General features: G+C 28.6%; 1 protein-coding gene across 1 annotated transcript; it reads right to left on the bottom strand.

Moving 5' to 3' along the window:
- Positions 1–3,693: 3,693 nt before the first annotated feature.
- DWA2 (DWD (DDB1-binding WD40 protein) hypersensitive to ABA 2) lies at positions 3,694–9,336 on the bottom strand. The gene is made up of 13 exons (XM_047293514.2): positions 9,163–9,336; positions 9,001–9,084; positions 8,777–8,909; positions 8,498–8,609; positions 7,610–7,709; positions 6,682–6,809; positions 6,227–6,296; positions 5,841–5,929; positions 5,493–5,538; positions 5,048–5,118; positions 4,888–4,961; positions 4,619–4,677; positions 3,694–4,217 (listed from the first exon to the last, which is right to left on the bottom strand). Exons 1-13 carry the CDS (start codon positions 9,205–9,207, stop codon positions 4,176–4,178), a joined length of 1,053 nt encoding a protein of 350 aa, XP_047149470.1. The 5' UTR covers positions 9,208–9,336; the 3' UTR covers positions 3,694–4,175.
- Between the last annotated feature and the right edge of the window lie 3,713 nt (positions 9,337–13,049).

Raw genomic sequence — 13,049 nt, 5'->3', positions numbered from 1 at the left:
AACAGCCGTCTGTATCTTTGTTGGATGAGGAGCACAAAATCAGCTGCCTTAGAGCGCTCTTTTTTTAATTATCTAACTTGTGGATGAATTTCAATTAGGACACCGGTGATTTTAGTTACAGATAGAATGTAGCTCATTGTACATACTTTGCATGGTTTACATTTTCATTGTATAAGGAAATCGGTCTGGTGAAGAAAATTAAAGTAGCTTTTTAAATGAATTGATATAATTTTTAAAAAAGAAAATTTAATATTAAAACTATTGATGAGTCTCTTTAAACTATTAAATGTTGTAAGAATAATTCATAAAAAAAAGTTAATATTAAATCTTTCAAAATAATTTTTTTTAATAATTACTGAGTTTTAGTAGATTATGTTTGTTGGATAAAAGTTTTACATATTTAATATTATTTATCAATTTATTTCATTTGTTATTACGGTTAATTGTTTTAAATTAAAAAGTGTTCATGTTTATAGTGTTGTTAACTAATAATATATCAAATTAAAAAATTTCATATTTTTATGGAACAAATTCATTATGTTAATAAAATATTCATCTTGATTTCTTTTACAATGAACGATACAGTGGTTTACATGTATTTATTCAAAATATTTTTCATAATAAATCTTATTTTTTATTATGAATTTGATACAATCTTTCATGTATTGTTTTCTTCTTCTTTTTTAATTTAAATTTTTGATAAATTTTTCATGTGATGTCTATGGTTAAATTTTTTAGTGCCTGCATAACTAAGTTATAAAAACTTAATTATATCTAACATGAAGATATTTAAAAATAAATTATGTTTTAGAATTTGTCATTCAAGGTTTTTTTGAACTTCAATTATAAGATAAAAGAAATTATAAAGGATTAAATATATTAGTATAGAACTTTAACGTAAAATTGTAATACATTTATGTCCAAAATTTTAATATATTTTTGTCAAAAGCTTTAAAAATGAATTTTTAACTTAATTATGTTAAAAAAATTTCACCTACTAAACACATTTTATATTAACATTTGAATTATCTACACATTTTAACGCGTTGAATTGAAAAATGTATTTCATATGACAAAAAGTTTAATGAATTTAAGTTAAAAAAGATTATATTTATTCATTTTTAAAATTTGAAAAGTTTCATAAACTAATATCAATTTTATGTTAAATTCTAAAACTAAAAAAGAGAATTAAGACAATTATAAAACAATTAAAATTAAGTAAAATAAATGAAAACAATTATTTGACATGATTAAGAATAATTATTATAAAACATTTATTGTATTTTATTAAATGTTGAATTTGTCTTGAGGGTACTCTTATTTGAAACCTCACATACATTGATTATTCAATAAATTTGACACTCTTTTTTTTCATGATTAGAAAAAGGTAATTTTTTAATTATTATATTATCTTGAAAAATAAGTTATCGAGTGGTTGTATGATGATAAAACATTTTTCAAATTATAAATAAAGTATTAATTTGTTATTTAATATTTATTTTATAATATAAAAATATTATTTTGAACGGCTATGGAAGATTGAAGTAGAAAAATTCGTTCTATTCTTCTCAATACCTACATTAATGATATATCTCCATGTAATAGTTATAATAAGTTATCTCCAAGTTATGCAAGACGGAAAATTGAAAAAAAAATGGTAAAGTTTATATTAACAAAGCAAACAAAAATACATATTGTATATGTAAGGACTTAGAAAAGCTGTACAAGTTATTTTGTTTTACATTCACCATTGATGCTTCTTTTGTTATAACTTTTACGAAATTTAGATCAAGAAATTTCTTTAATGACAAATCTAACATGAATGAGATGTTAATTAATTTAATAAATGTCACTTTTAACTTGAAGTATTGAAAGAATGTATTTGTGGATTTTAAACAATATCATCATCACTCAATTAATCAAGAAATTAAATGATAAATACTCAATTAAAAAATAAAAATTCTAAAAAAACTAATTAAAAATATTAAAGATTGTAAACAATTGAAAACTTAATTAAATATACAAGTATTTATGTTATTTTATATTTTACTCATATTAAACAATGGACTCTCTAATTTTTTTAGTAAATTTTTTATTTTATTTTAATGTCTCATTCCTTTCTTCTAGTTTTCTTTCTAAACCAAATATTTGGAAACTTTTTTTTAAAGTGGGAGTGAAGAAATCCACCAACACACCAATTATATTACACAAATGTCTGAACAATTTTAATGATTAAATATTGGCTTTGATGCTTTAAACAATTGATGAATATTCATATTTAGTGATATGTTATCAAATTTGTCATTGACTAATATTGGAGGTCTCTTTTATGATCCATGGATTTTTCATTAAAAAAAATATAAAATTAATAATAGTGGTCATAAAAATAATATTAAAACTATTACTAAATAAGTGTTATTAAAGTATTGAGTGGTGTGTCATCCTATGAGAGATTTGCAAACACTCGAGAATCCACAAATAGGATGATGGGCAGAATGGATAACGTGGAAATAGGGACACACCACACGGCAGAAAAGTAAATGAAGTATTGATCCTCGTTGGAAAGCAAAAGTCTTCTCACCTTATCCACACCTCAGCCCCAAGTCTTGAGTCTAGTCACTGAAAATTACTTGCACCTTCACTTCCACCCTTTAGTTAAACATTGTCTTGGCACGTGTCTTTCCATTTCCACAAGACACATCAAACTATATGTTTTGACAGAAATGGTGGATAAGAAGCTGACTCAATTCAAGTATACGCTGACGTGGTACCAAACACATGACATAAAACTCTTGGTCAGTAACCTCTTAACGTGGCACACATAAATCATTTAAGAAGTGAAATCACTCGGATTGCACTTTGACGAGGAGACCAAACAATGTTATTTGTGGTTTATTACATTCAGAATGAGAACAAAAAGAGTGTTGCCTCAAGTGGATAACAATGCAAGGCAATGCAACTCAACCTTCCTGTTATATTCTTGTTTCTCAAGGACCGCAATTTAGTCACCCCTTATATGATTAGGATGTCCCTGAAATGACGTTAATTAATGGATATGATTCAATACTCTGTTGAAATAAATGTTTTCAGCAAGCAAACAGAAATCCAATAATTTATCAAACTCAGTTGCTAGATTTCCTTTAGCTGATACCATGCCTTTGCCAAGACTAAGAAGAGTAAAATCCACATGCTGAAATCTTAGATTCACCACCACATAGAAAACAAATGATTTCCCACTAGACTATTTCCACGGTTGAGTGAGTTTCACACATAAATAGGTGTCAATAACTATTCAGCAGCTCTGTATTGATCATACTAATTACACTGAGATTGATTAAAATACACCTACTTCACACATAAATAGGTGTCAATAACTATTCGGCAGCTCTGTGTTGATTTAGTTACACTGAGATTGATTAAAATACACCTACAACATCACGTCTTCCATAAATCAGTGTTTCAGCCTAACCATTATTGGTCAGCTAATTATAAATAGAACAGAATAGCCTTAGATGTAAGTAGAACACAATAAATAAAAATGTTTATAATATTATTATCTTTCAATCACTATTACTTATAAATAATTTTATTAGTTTCTACAACATCTAACTTTAAAATCATAATACAATTTATTTATTATTGATTGGCAGTATAAAAAAATTAATAGTAACATTTCATGATAATTAACTGGGATGGGACAGCAAAATTGAAACTTCTTTCATCTAGCACTTCTCTGTTTCTCAATTACAGGCCGTTTATAAAACAAGGGAAGGGGTTATTACCTTTCCTCAAAGAAAGAATTGTTCGAACTTGTACAAACTTATAATTCCATAGATTATACAAGGACTCCACGAATTACATGACATGGATGTGTAATAAAAGAATTAGCTAGAAACACAGTCCAGCCTAAAACATTTTAATGTCCAAATATAAAAAAATTAAACAAAAAGAAATGTTTAGAATCTATCAATGCTTTCTTGCCAGAAAGATGAAATGCGCATGTAACGTTAACCTCTTCAGCCTCGTCACCGAGAGCATGATCATCGGGCATTTTAGTCATCTGCTTATATTTAAAGACATTTGATTCAACTGTTTATCTAAAGACCCGAGAAACGGGGCATCACTAACATACACAAGATAACAAATGATGGCATCATGGTAACTGGTGCTGAACTTCATCTTTTGGGTATGAAAGGCTTAACTGATTCTACAACAACCTGTTTTGGAAACGAAATATCAAATTAATGGGACAACTTTTTGATAAATGTATACTAGTCAATCAAATTGTTGTTAATGCTCTAAGAAAGTCACTTGTTTATTTTGTCTTTGTCATTATACCCAACCCAAGACCTAATCATAGATCAAATAACAAAACATGATATTACACTGTTGTTTATAAATATTAGTTTTTAACTAAGTAGTATGATGGACCATATGCATCCTATTAGTGGCCCTACTAGCAGAAAAATTCATTACCAATCAAGTATGTAACAGTAAGAAATAAGAAACAATGAAATTCAACACCCAAAGTAGAATTTTATGTTTTCTGCATTTTTTTTTTCATTTAGGGAATCTATCATCTTTTGAAAATAGCCTATAGATTTACTTGTAGTCTTACCCTGCCATCATAGGATAATGATGCAAAGATCCATGGTTCACGGGAACTCCATGTGAGCCCTGTAACATGAATAAAAAAAAATTGTAAAGGAAAGTCTGTCTGCATGTGTTTGGAATGGTATTTTGTGTGTATGTAAAAGCTAAATGTCAAAATTCACAAAAGAAACAGAAACTACAATTTTATATGTTGATCGAATGTGGATCAAATTTGACATGACGTAATTCCAGACAACTACAAAGATCATGGACTAAAAATCTTGAATCTCTTACCATAAATGCTATCTTCATAATCACTGTATGAATTAAGCAATGGATCAACCCATCGAGCAGATGAGTCTACTAGTCTGCTAAAACATAAGCACAGATGAATGAAAAACCAAGTAGCCATAAAATAAAATGCAATATAGTAATATCACAAGATAACAATGACCTTTCAGTTGTTAGCTCGTCATGATTCGTTGAGGCAAGCCACAAGTTGACAGTTGAATCCGTACCACTACTCTGTAACAACCACAATCCATGACAAATAACTAAATGTCCCCTCATGATAATTTAGTATGCAGACCACCTTTCACCAATGAATGACACCAGCAAGAGATTTAAAAGTCAATAAAAAATGCATTTTTGTATGTGTTTCAACATGTGAGTGTGGGAAAAAGCTTCTCAAATCCAAGTTCACTTCTAAAGTAAGAAATTAAACGAGTATCCACCCTCAAATTTTAGTTGGTTAAGCTCACCACCCACTTTAAAATAAATCAAGGATTGATACATCCTTCACTTTAGAAACAAACTCACTTCAGAGGAACAGCATTCCTGTGTGTGTGTGTGTGTGAGTTAGTGAGAGAGAGAGAGAGAGAGAGAGAGAGAGAGAGAACCAAGATCATTCCATCATACTCTGGATTACACTTGACAGTCCACGTCCTGGCAACACAAGTAACACAGGGCCAATCAGATGTTTGAAAAAATAATATCAAATAATATATTTTAATTTTAGATGCAAGTTTTCAATGAAAAAAAGTTGTTTTTTCTGTTTTAAAAGAACGATTGTAACAATACATGGCAACCACTGAAAGTAAAGCAGTTGTTTCCCTCTCTGCTTTTTTTCTCTCTTTTTTTTCATAATTTCACCACGGGGATGACAAAAAATTGGAACCTTGTAGGGTTCTTGGACTGGGAATATAGCTAAAATATAAACCAGCTATGCGACTATACATGACAAGTACCAATGAGTATGTCCTGGAAGCTCTTGGATGGGAACTTTGGGTTTTCTTAGATCCCAAATATGTATCCCAGACTCATGTTCTGCAGTAACCTGTCCAAAACATAGAATTCAATTTTGCTAACAAGATCAAAAGGTGGTGCATTCCTACACTATTTCATAAGGCAGTTGCTTTTGTAAACTCAACGTGTAATAGGCGTGAAAAAAAAGCATGTATGCAAGTCAAAGTATACTTGGAAAACAAAAGTAAAAATAATTATCCGGGATGAGTTTATTTGTATTTGTAATAGAATGTCAACAACAAACACTGACATGTGAATGAACACATTATAATGAGTGAAGGTATAAACATTTATCATTATAGTGAGGAACACAAAGTTCAACTCTTACAAGTATGTGCTGCTTCTGAGGATGGTAATCAACACTGCATACATGAGAACATTCCACTGAAATAGTCTTCCTGTGATTAAAAATTAATCACATCAGTATACATGAAACTCCTAGGAGGGGTACCGATTCAGACAAAAAGCAAATTGGTTTCAGGGTAAAGTATATTCCTCTCCTAGCACCCCAAATAATGAACTTCAAATGAAACAAGCATTTTACTTAACCAAAAGGAAAAGTCAGGTGCAAATATATATTAACTTCCAAAACTAAACAATATTACATGATTTTCTGGATACCGAAAATCATATTACTGCATAATTCCAGGTTCAAACAAAACTAAACCACTAAAAAAATTCAACTACAAAATCACATTTCGACTCAATGGGATGGAATATTATCATGTCATAGCTAAAAATTAAACCATATAAACTGAATTATGTTATATAAACATTACATACTTCATTGTTCTGACATCCCAAAATTGGAGATATGATTCACAAGTTGCAGCAACAGAACTCACATCATGAGGATCCCATGCCCCTCCAGATAATTTGTGCAGCATACCAGCTGAATCTTGTGATTGTACCTGATGTTATGTTTGAATGTATTGGAAGGCCGTGGAGGAACTAGTTCAAAATCACCAAAAAAGAAATCTAGGCATTTTTACAAATAGTAGTGATCATAATCACGCATGACTATTCGTTATTTAACTCTGAACTAGATCTTCAGTGCTAAATTTATGAACCACAGACATACAATATCAATTTAACACCAACTTCCTAGAAATTTTTTGGGTGTTTGACTTGTAATGAGAATTGAAGTAAATTTAAATGTCAGTTTTTCCATTTCAATTAATCAACTGTCATAAGGGAACAAAATTAAATCCATTATGGGCAATATGATCCACTTTTGAAACACTTTCTAACAAATTTAGGCTTCACAGATTGGTTTCAGGAAGTCCATTGACCTATATCCTCACTCATCTTCAACCAATCATTTTCTATAATGCCTCTCGTTCAAATAACATTATAAGATTCCGTAACAGAAATGAACTGATTAATCGTTGATGCATAACAAATGAAGGAATATAAATAGTTAAACATTTTTCAAATTACTTTCAAAGTTCAGATGCCCAGAAAAAAGAGAGCTACAAGAGAAACTATCCACTTAATTTTTACACGAGCAATTGTTTAATTTGCCCCAATCATCGTGAATTCTTCCTCCAACCGTTTAGAGCTCATTTATCTGTTCAATAAAACAAATTATGGTACCTTGAACAGTGAAAGCATGTTATTTTCCACCAATATGTTACCTGTATGTATAAATGATTTTTCTTTTTAAATGTGCTTGTGTCACAAAAAATATACAATAACATGAACTTCATACCTGTGCAGTTTTCTTTGAAACATCTAAATTCCACAGGTACATATTTTCCTCACTGATGCTGATTAGTTTATCATGCCGTCCAGATGGCCACCAAAGAATACTGTTTGGTGTGAATATTTAGTAAGGAATACAAATCAATGTATCAAATTCAAAGGTTTCAATAAACATATAGTAAACAGAAAGGTTATTAAAGGTTACAAATAGGCTTGACTACAATTTTTATCCCAATATCGAGGCTCCAATTTTTTGCAGTAATCAAATTCCCCAAATTTCCTAATTGAAAGTTCAGGTTCCTTGTCAATCTAGGGCCGAATTACTTATAGAGAAGTTGGTGACATGGCCAACAATTTACATACAATACATGACGTTTTACAGAGTAAAGCAACTTAATGAACCCACTGGCAGTATTAACCTATTTAAATATATCATTTCATTACACTTAAATGTATCATTGTATATTTTATTTGTATTGGGGATTTAATTAAGTCAAAGTTAACAGTGAGATCATTAATAAGTCAACAGAATAAAATGTTTTGTCACATGTAAATTATCAGTCACTAACTTCTATTATTAATTAAACAACATGATAATACCTAGGATCTGATTTCTATAATTAAGCAAATGGAGAAATTGATTGCTTCGAAAAACATAGAGGAACCAAATTACAATTAAGCCTAAATAATATTAGCAAATTTTGTAGTATATAGCTTAAAGTAAAGCCAGTACTGTAAACTAAAGAAACCCCGCCTTACTTAATATCGGCATCTAACCACTTTCCCACACAAACAGTTTCACCGCACAAAGCACATGATAGAACCCAAACTATCAAATTGCGAAAGATTAGGCTGAAACATCATTCCAGAGTCTAGAGTTAACAGGCAAACTCACCATTTAATCTTCCCAGAATCAGTGTCAAGGGAAGTAATTCTCTCAAGCTGAGGGGAATTTAATTCGCCATATAACTCAGGTATCTGCCATATCGCTGCCCCGTACGTTTCACCTATAAGAACACAGGCAATCATAAATTTTCGAAACCAAGAATATTAAACTGATGCACAAGAAGCAAAAAGCTACTGTAGAGGTAGCAAAACATTTACAACGCGCAAAATAAAATCCCAAATAGGACAAACATACAGAAATAGAAAGTTAAAAGACGAGGTTGATTACCGTTAGAGTAGACGGTCGAAAAGATCCGTTGATCAAACGGACAAGAGACGAGGTCCCAGATCTCGTTGGGGTGAGAAAACAATCCCTCGCAGAAGAGTTCGGTTCCACTGGACGAGAGCCGAATCAGATGTACCTACGAATGAACCATTCTATAATTGTTCACACGAATCAAACGCTAACGAGGGAAATTGAAGCGCCAGAAACAAGAAGATGTGAAGATGTACCTCGTTTTCTTCTTTGAGGCTGAGAGTTCCTGCAAGGAAACTAGTGTGATCTGTGTCTGCTTTCACATCCGATATGCATCTAGCCTATCATTATAAACAGAGTATGAGAAATGGAACAATTAGATCGATAGGGATAACTTGTGGGGGGTTTGTGGGTTGAACCTGATATTTGAGACCGTAACCAATGCCTGAAGATGCAGCTTGCATTGCGGTTTTTCGGACTCAGAATCTTCCTACTACTCCACTGTGCCACACCTCAACGTGGAGTTGCGCGAACACTGTCCAGGGAGACCAGAGTTAAACCCGGAGAATGGTAACACCATAACAGGCAGTTGCTTCTTGCTGCTTTTCTTTTACTTTTTTTCCTGAAACCGTATTTTGGGCCGCTACTTAGGCCTTTGTACATATGACGGCTATGATGGGCTTTTACGCCATGCCCATTTCTTGAGAGTTGCTACCTCCCCTGTCCAAAGTGTCTCCTACACCTCTATTATTATTTTTTATTCCAAAAATATTTTACTTTAATTTAACTTTTACCATTTAACTTTATTTACCTTTTTTTAAACCTTAAATCTCCCTACAACAGACATAGAACCCACCTCTCTCTCTTTCTCTTCATTTCTTCTTCCTTCCACATTTTTTGTGTGGTTAAAGCTTGTTTGTTGTGGTGCTTGATTCGTGATTTTATTCTATTCGTGATGTTGTCAAGTTTGGAGCTTTTAATTTATTGTTTGTAAATTTAGTTTATAAATTAATTCAATTTAATTATACTTACGTATAATTTATATTTTTAAATTATAGTTTTTCAATTAATTCAATTTATTGTTTTTAAATTAATTGTTTTTAATTATACTTATGTAAATAGTTATAATTGATAATTTTTAAATTATATTTTATAAATTATAGTTTTTATAATTTATAGTTTTTCAATTAATTCAATTTATTGCTTTCAAATTGTTTTTAAATTAATTTTTGTAAATAGTTATAATTGATAATTTTTAAATTATAGTTTATAAATTATAGTTTTTATATAATTAACATCCATTTTTATATAATTATAGTTTTTATAATTTATAAATTATAGTTTTTATATAAAATGAATATCAACATCCGTTTTTATATAATTATAGTTTTTATAGTTTATTCATTATAGTTTTTATATAAAACGGATATCAACGTCCGTTCTTCCTTCGACGGATGTTGATATCTGTTGATGGATTTTCACATCCGTTGAAGGGTTACCATCTTTTTTCGCATCTAAAGCTAACTTCCTATGCTGCTGATACCACCACCATCAAGATCGAACTCTGTCATCACTGGATTAGTTTCACCACCATTGACCTTTGCAACCTCCCACCAAGCATACCACACTTACAGAGAGACACTCGTAACACTACCACACAATGAAATAGTTAGAGGGGAAAAAGAAAACAGAAGATGATTTTTGTATAGAAGTGGTAGGGGTGCATTCATATATGGAAGACCATTGATATTTCATTAATGTAATGGACGGATGAAAATTAACCTCAGTTATTAAATATCATTGAAGGGCAAAAAAAAAAGGAATATGCAAGGAGCAGAGTTCGTGGTTATACAGGGAGCAACTCTCTCATTTCTTCCTTATAATTATATGACAGCTATGATATGCTTTTGGGCCACTACTCATAATTTTTATTTTACTAAGAAACTAAAATCTAGAATATAAGTATTTTATATTATATAATTCAAAATAAAAATATATTTTAGTTTGTGTATTTTATAATAAAAAATATTATAATTTAAATTATATGTTTTAAAATATAAAATAAAAATATATATTTTAATTTTTCTAAAGTATAAAATTTATATTTTAGATTGTAAAATTTTAAATATAAAAACTTATGAATTTAAAAGAAAAAATTCATGAAATACAAGAAGAAGCTGCCTTAAAATATTAACAAGGATAAATTTGAATTAGTATTCCGTAGAAAATAAAGTTAACAAAAAATATTTATCTACTATGAAATTAGTTCGTAGAAAAAATTATAAAAAAAAAATCAGAAACTAATTTACCTTTAAGTTAATCTTAGTATACAAAAAAAAACTTTTTGTACTTTTGTAAATGTTTAGGAGGAACAGCCCATATTTTACTAACATATATTTCTCAGAAACTATAATATCAATCATGAATTATTTACATATATTATTTTTAATATATATATATATATATATATATATATATATATATTGAAAAAAAGTATTCTTTAAGCAAATGTTATTGAAAATTAAAATGATTATCTTTTTATTTTTATCTTTTAAATTATCACTAATTTAAATTTAATTATTTTATTTTTAAAACCATTATTTATTTAAAATCATTAAATTAATTATCTATAAAAAAACACATATGCTATATTTCCACTAATTTTAAATAATGAAATTATTTCCCGAAAACACGTTTATTTCTCTAACATTATAAAATATATTAAGAGTTTAACATATTCAGAAAGTAGTTTCGCGAGAGAAAAAGTTACTTAAAAAAAATAGAAAAGATAGAACTCTCCCTTTTAAATTTATTGTTTAAGCAAATGTTATTTTTAATTAAAATAATTATATATTTTTTATCTTTTAAATTATCACTGATTTAAATTTAATTATTTTATTTTCAAAATCATTATTTATTTAAATTCATTTACTCTTTTAATTAAATTAATTATCTAAAAAAACACATATGCTATATTTCCACTAATTTTAAATAATGAAGTTATGTTCTGAAAACACGTTTATTTCTCTAACATTATAAAATATATTGAAAGTTTAACATATTCAGAAAGTAGTTTAGGGAGAAACAAAAATTACTTAAAAAAAATAGAAAAGATAGAACTCTCCCTTTTAAAGATGATAAATGAGTACCATTAAGTTGTATTTGTTCATATTTTATTTTCGGATTTGTTTTTTCAATCCATATCTCTCTCATTTAGCTTCAAAGGAGGGAAGTAAATACACTCACCCTTACATTTAACTATCATTTACTATTTTACGAAAAACTAATTCTGTATTTAACAAATACAGATTTTTAAAAGTTTAATGGAAAAATAATTATTTAAAAATTTTAAAATTACAATCATATAATAATATTTTTGTAAACATTAATTTTATTTTAAATAATATTTTTCATTAACTTTATCAAACAAATGTTATTAATCATTTATAATAGGAAAGATTAAGATGGCTAAGGGCTTGAACACTGTTCAAAAACATTATTTACATGTGAAAAACTAGTAAGTCCGAATGTGTTTACAGTAGTCTTCTTTACCATGAACTATTAAAACACACATAATGAAAATTGATTAATTATAATGTATGGCATGCTTACAAAAGAAAATGAATGTTTAATTATACTTTATAATATACTTACAGAAAGAATTGCACATATAACTTTGGATTTCGGTTTGTTTGAAATTAGAGAAGTTTTGTTATGTAAACAATTATTTATCACGTGTTACTTAAATTTTCTAAAATATAAAAGAGATAATATGAAATATTGAGGAGAAAAAAAGAAAACATATAATGAGATACACGACTTGTAATAGAAACTCAGAATAAAATAAAAATAATAATTAGAATATTCAGTGAGTATAAGATAGAGGTGCTCGTCGTTTTTTTTTTATATTTACGAAATTAAATGTTACACATAAATGTTTTTTATTAGGAATAAAAATATGTAAAATCAGTCGCTGAAAAAAGGACGATCTAACTTACATTGTTAGGCTGATGTAGTTAAAATCACATCTTATACATTTATTAGCAAAGTTAGGCTAAATTTTCAAAGGATCATTTTGTTAGAAAGGTCAAACTTTGACTATTCTGTAAGTTTTTTAGGTTTGAAAGATAACTTATTTGAATAACATAACACCACCAGACATATTAATATAAGTTAATATTAAAATATAAATCTAAAGAAATGTTTTCAAGACTTTATAAGTTGTTCTAATAGAAGGTTTAAATACGTGGCATGTCTCCTTCAAAATAAACGATTTAAATTAATCATTAATTTTGTTATCATTAAC

The sequence above is a fragment of the Vigna umbellata genome, chromosome 2 (genome assembly GCF_029865625.1).
Source record: "Vigna umbellata cultivar VRB3 chromosome 2, Vumbellata_1.0, whole genome shotgun sequence".
Lineage (NCBI taxonomy): Eukaryota > Viridiplantae > Streptophyta > Magnoliopsida > Fabales > Fabaceae > Vigna > Vigna umbellata.
This window is presented reverse-complemented; position numbering and strand designations above follow the sequence as displayed.

Excerpts from the sequence above, each read along its gene's own strand:
- DWA2 (XM_047293514.2), bottom strand. The coding sequence starts at position 9,207 with ATGCAAGCTGCATCTTCAGGCATTGGTTACGGTCTCAAATATCAG. Across the intron at positions 6,810-7,609 it reads TTTCAAAGAAAACTGCACAG|GTACAATCACAAGATTCAGC; the intron begins GTATGAAGTTCA and ends ACATAACATCAG. Across the intron at positions 6,297-6,681 it reads TGGGATGTCAGAACAATGAA|GAAGACTATTTCAGTGGAAT; the intron begins GTATGTAATGTT and ends TTTTAATCACAG.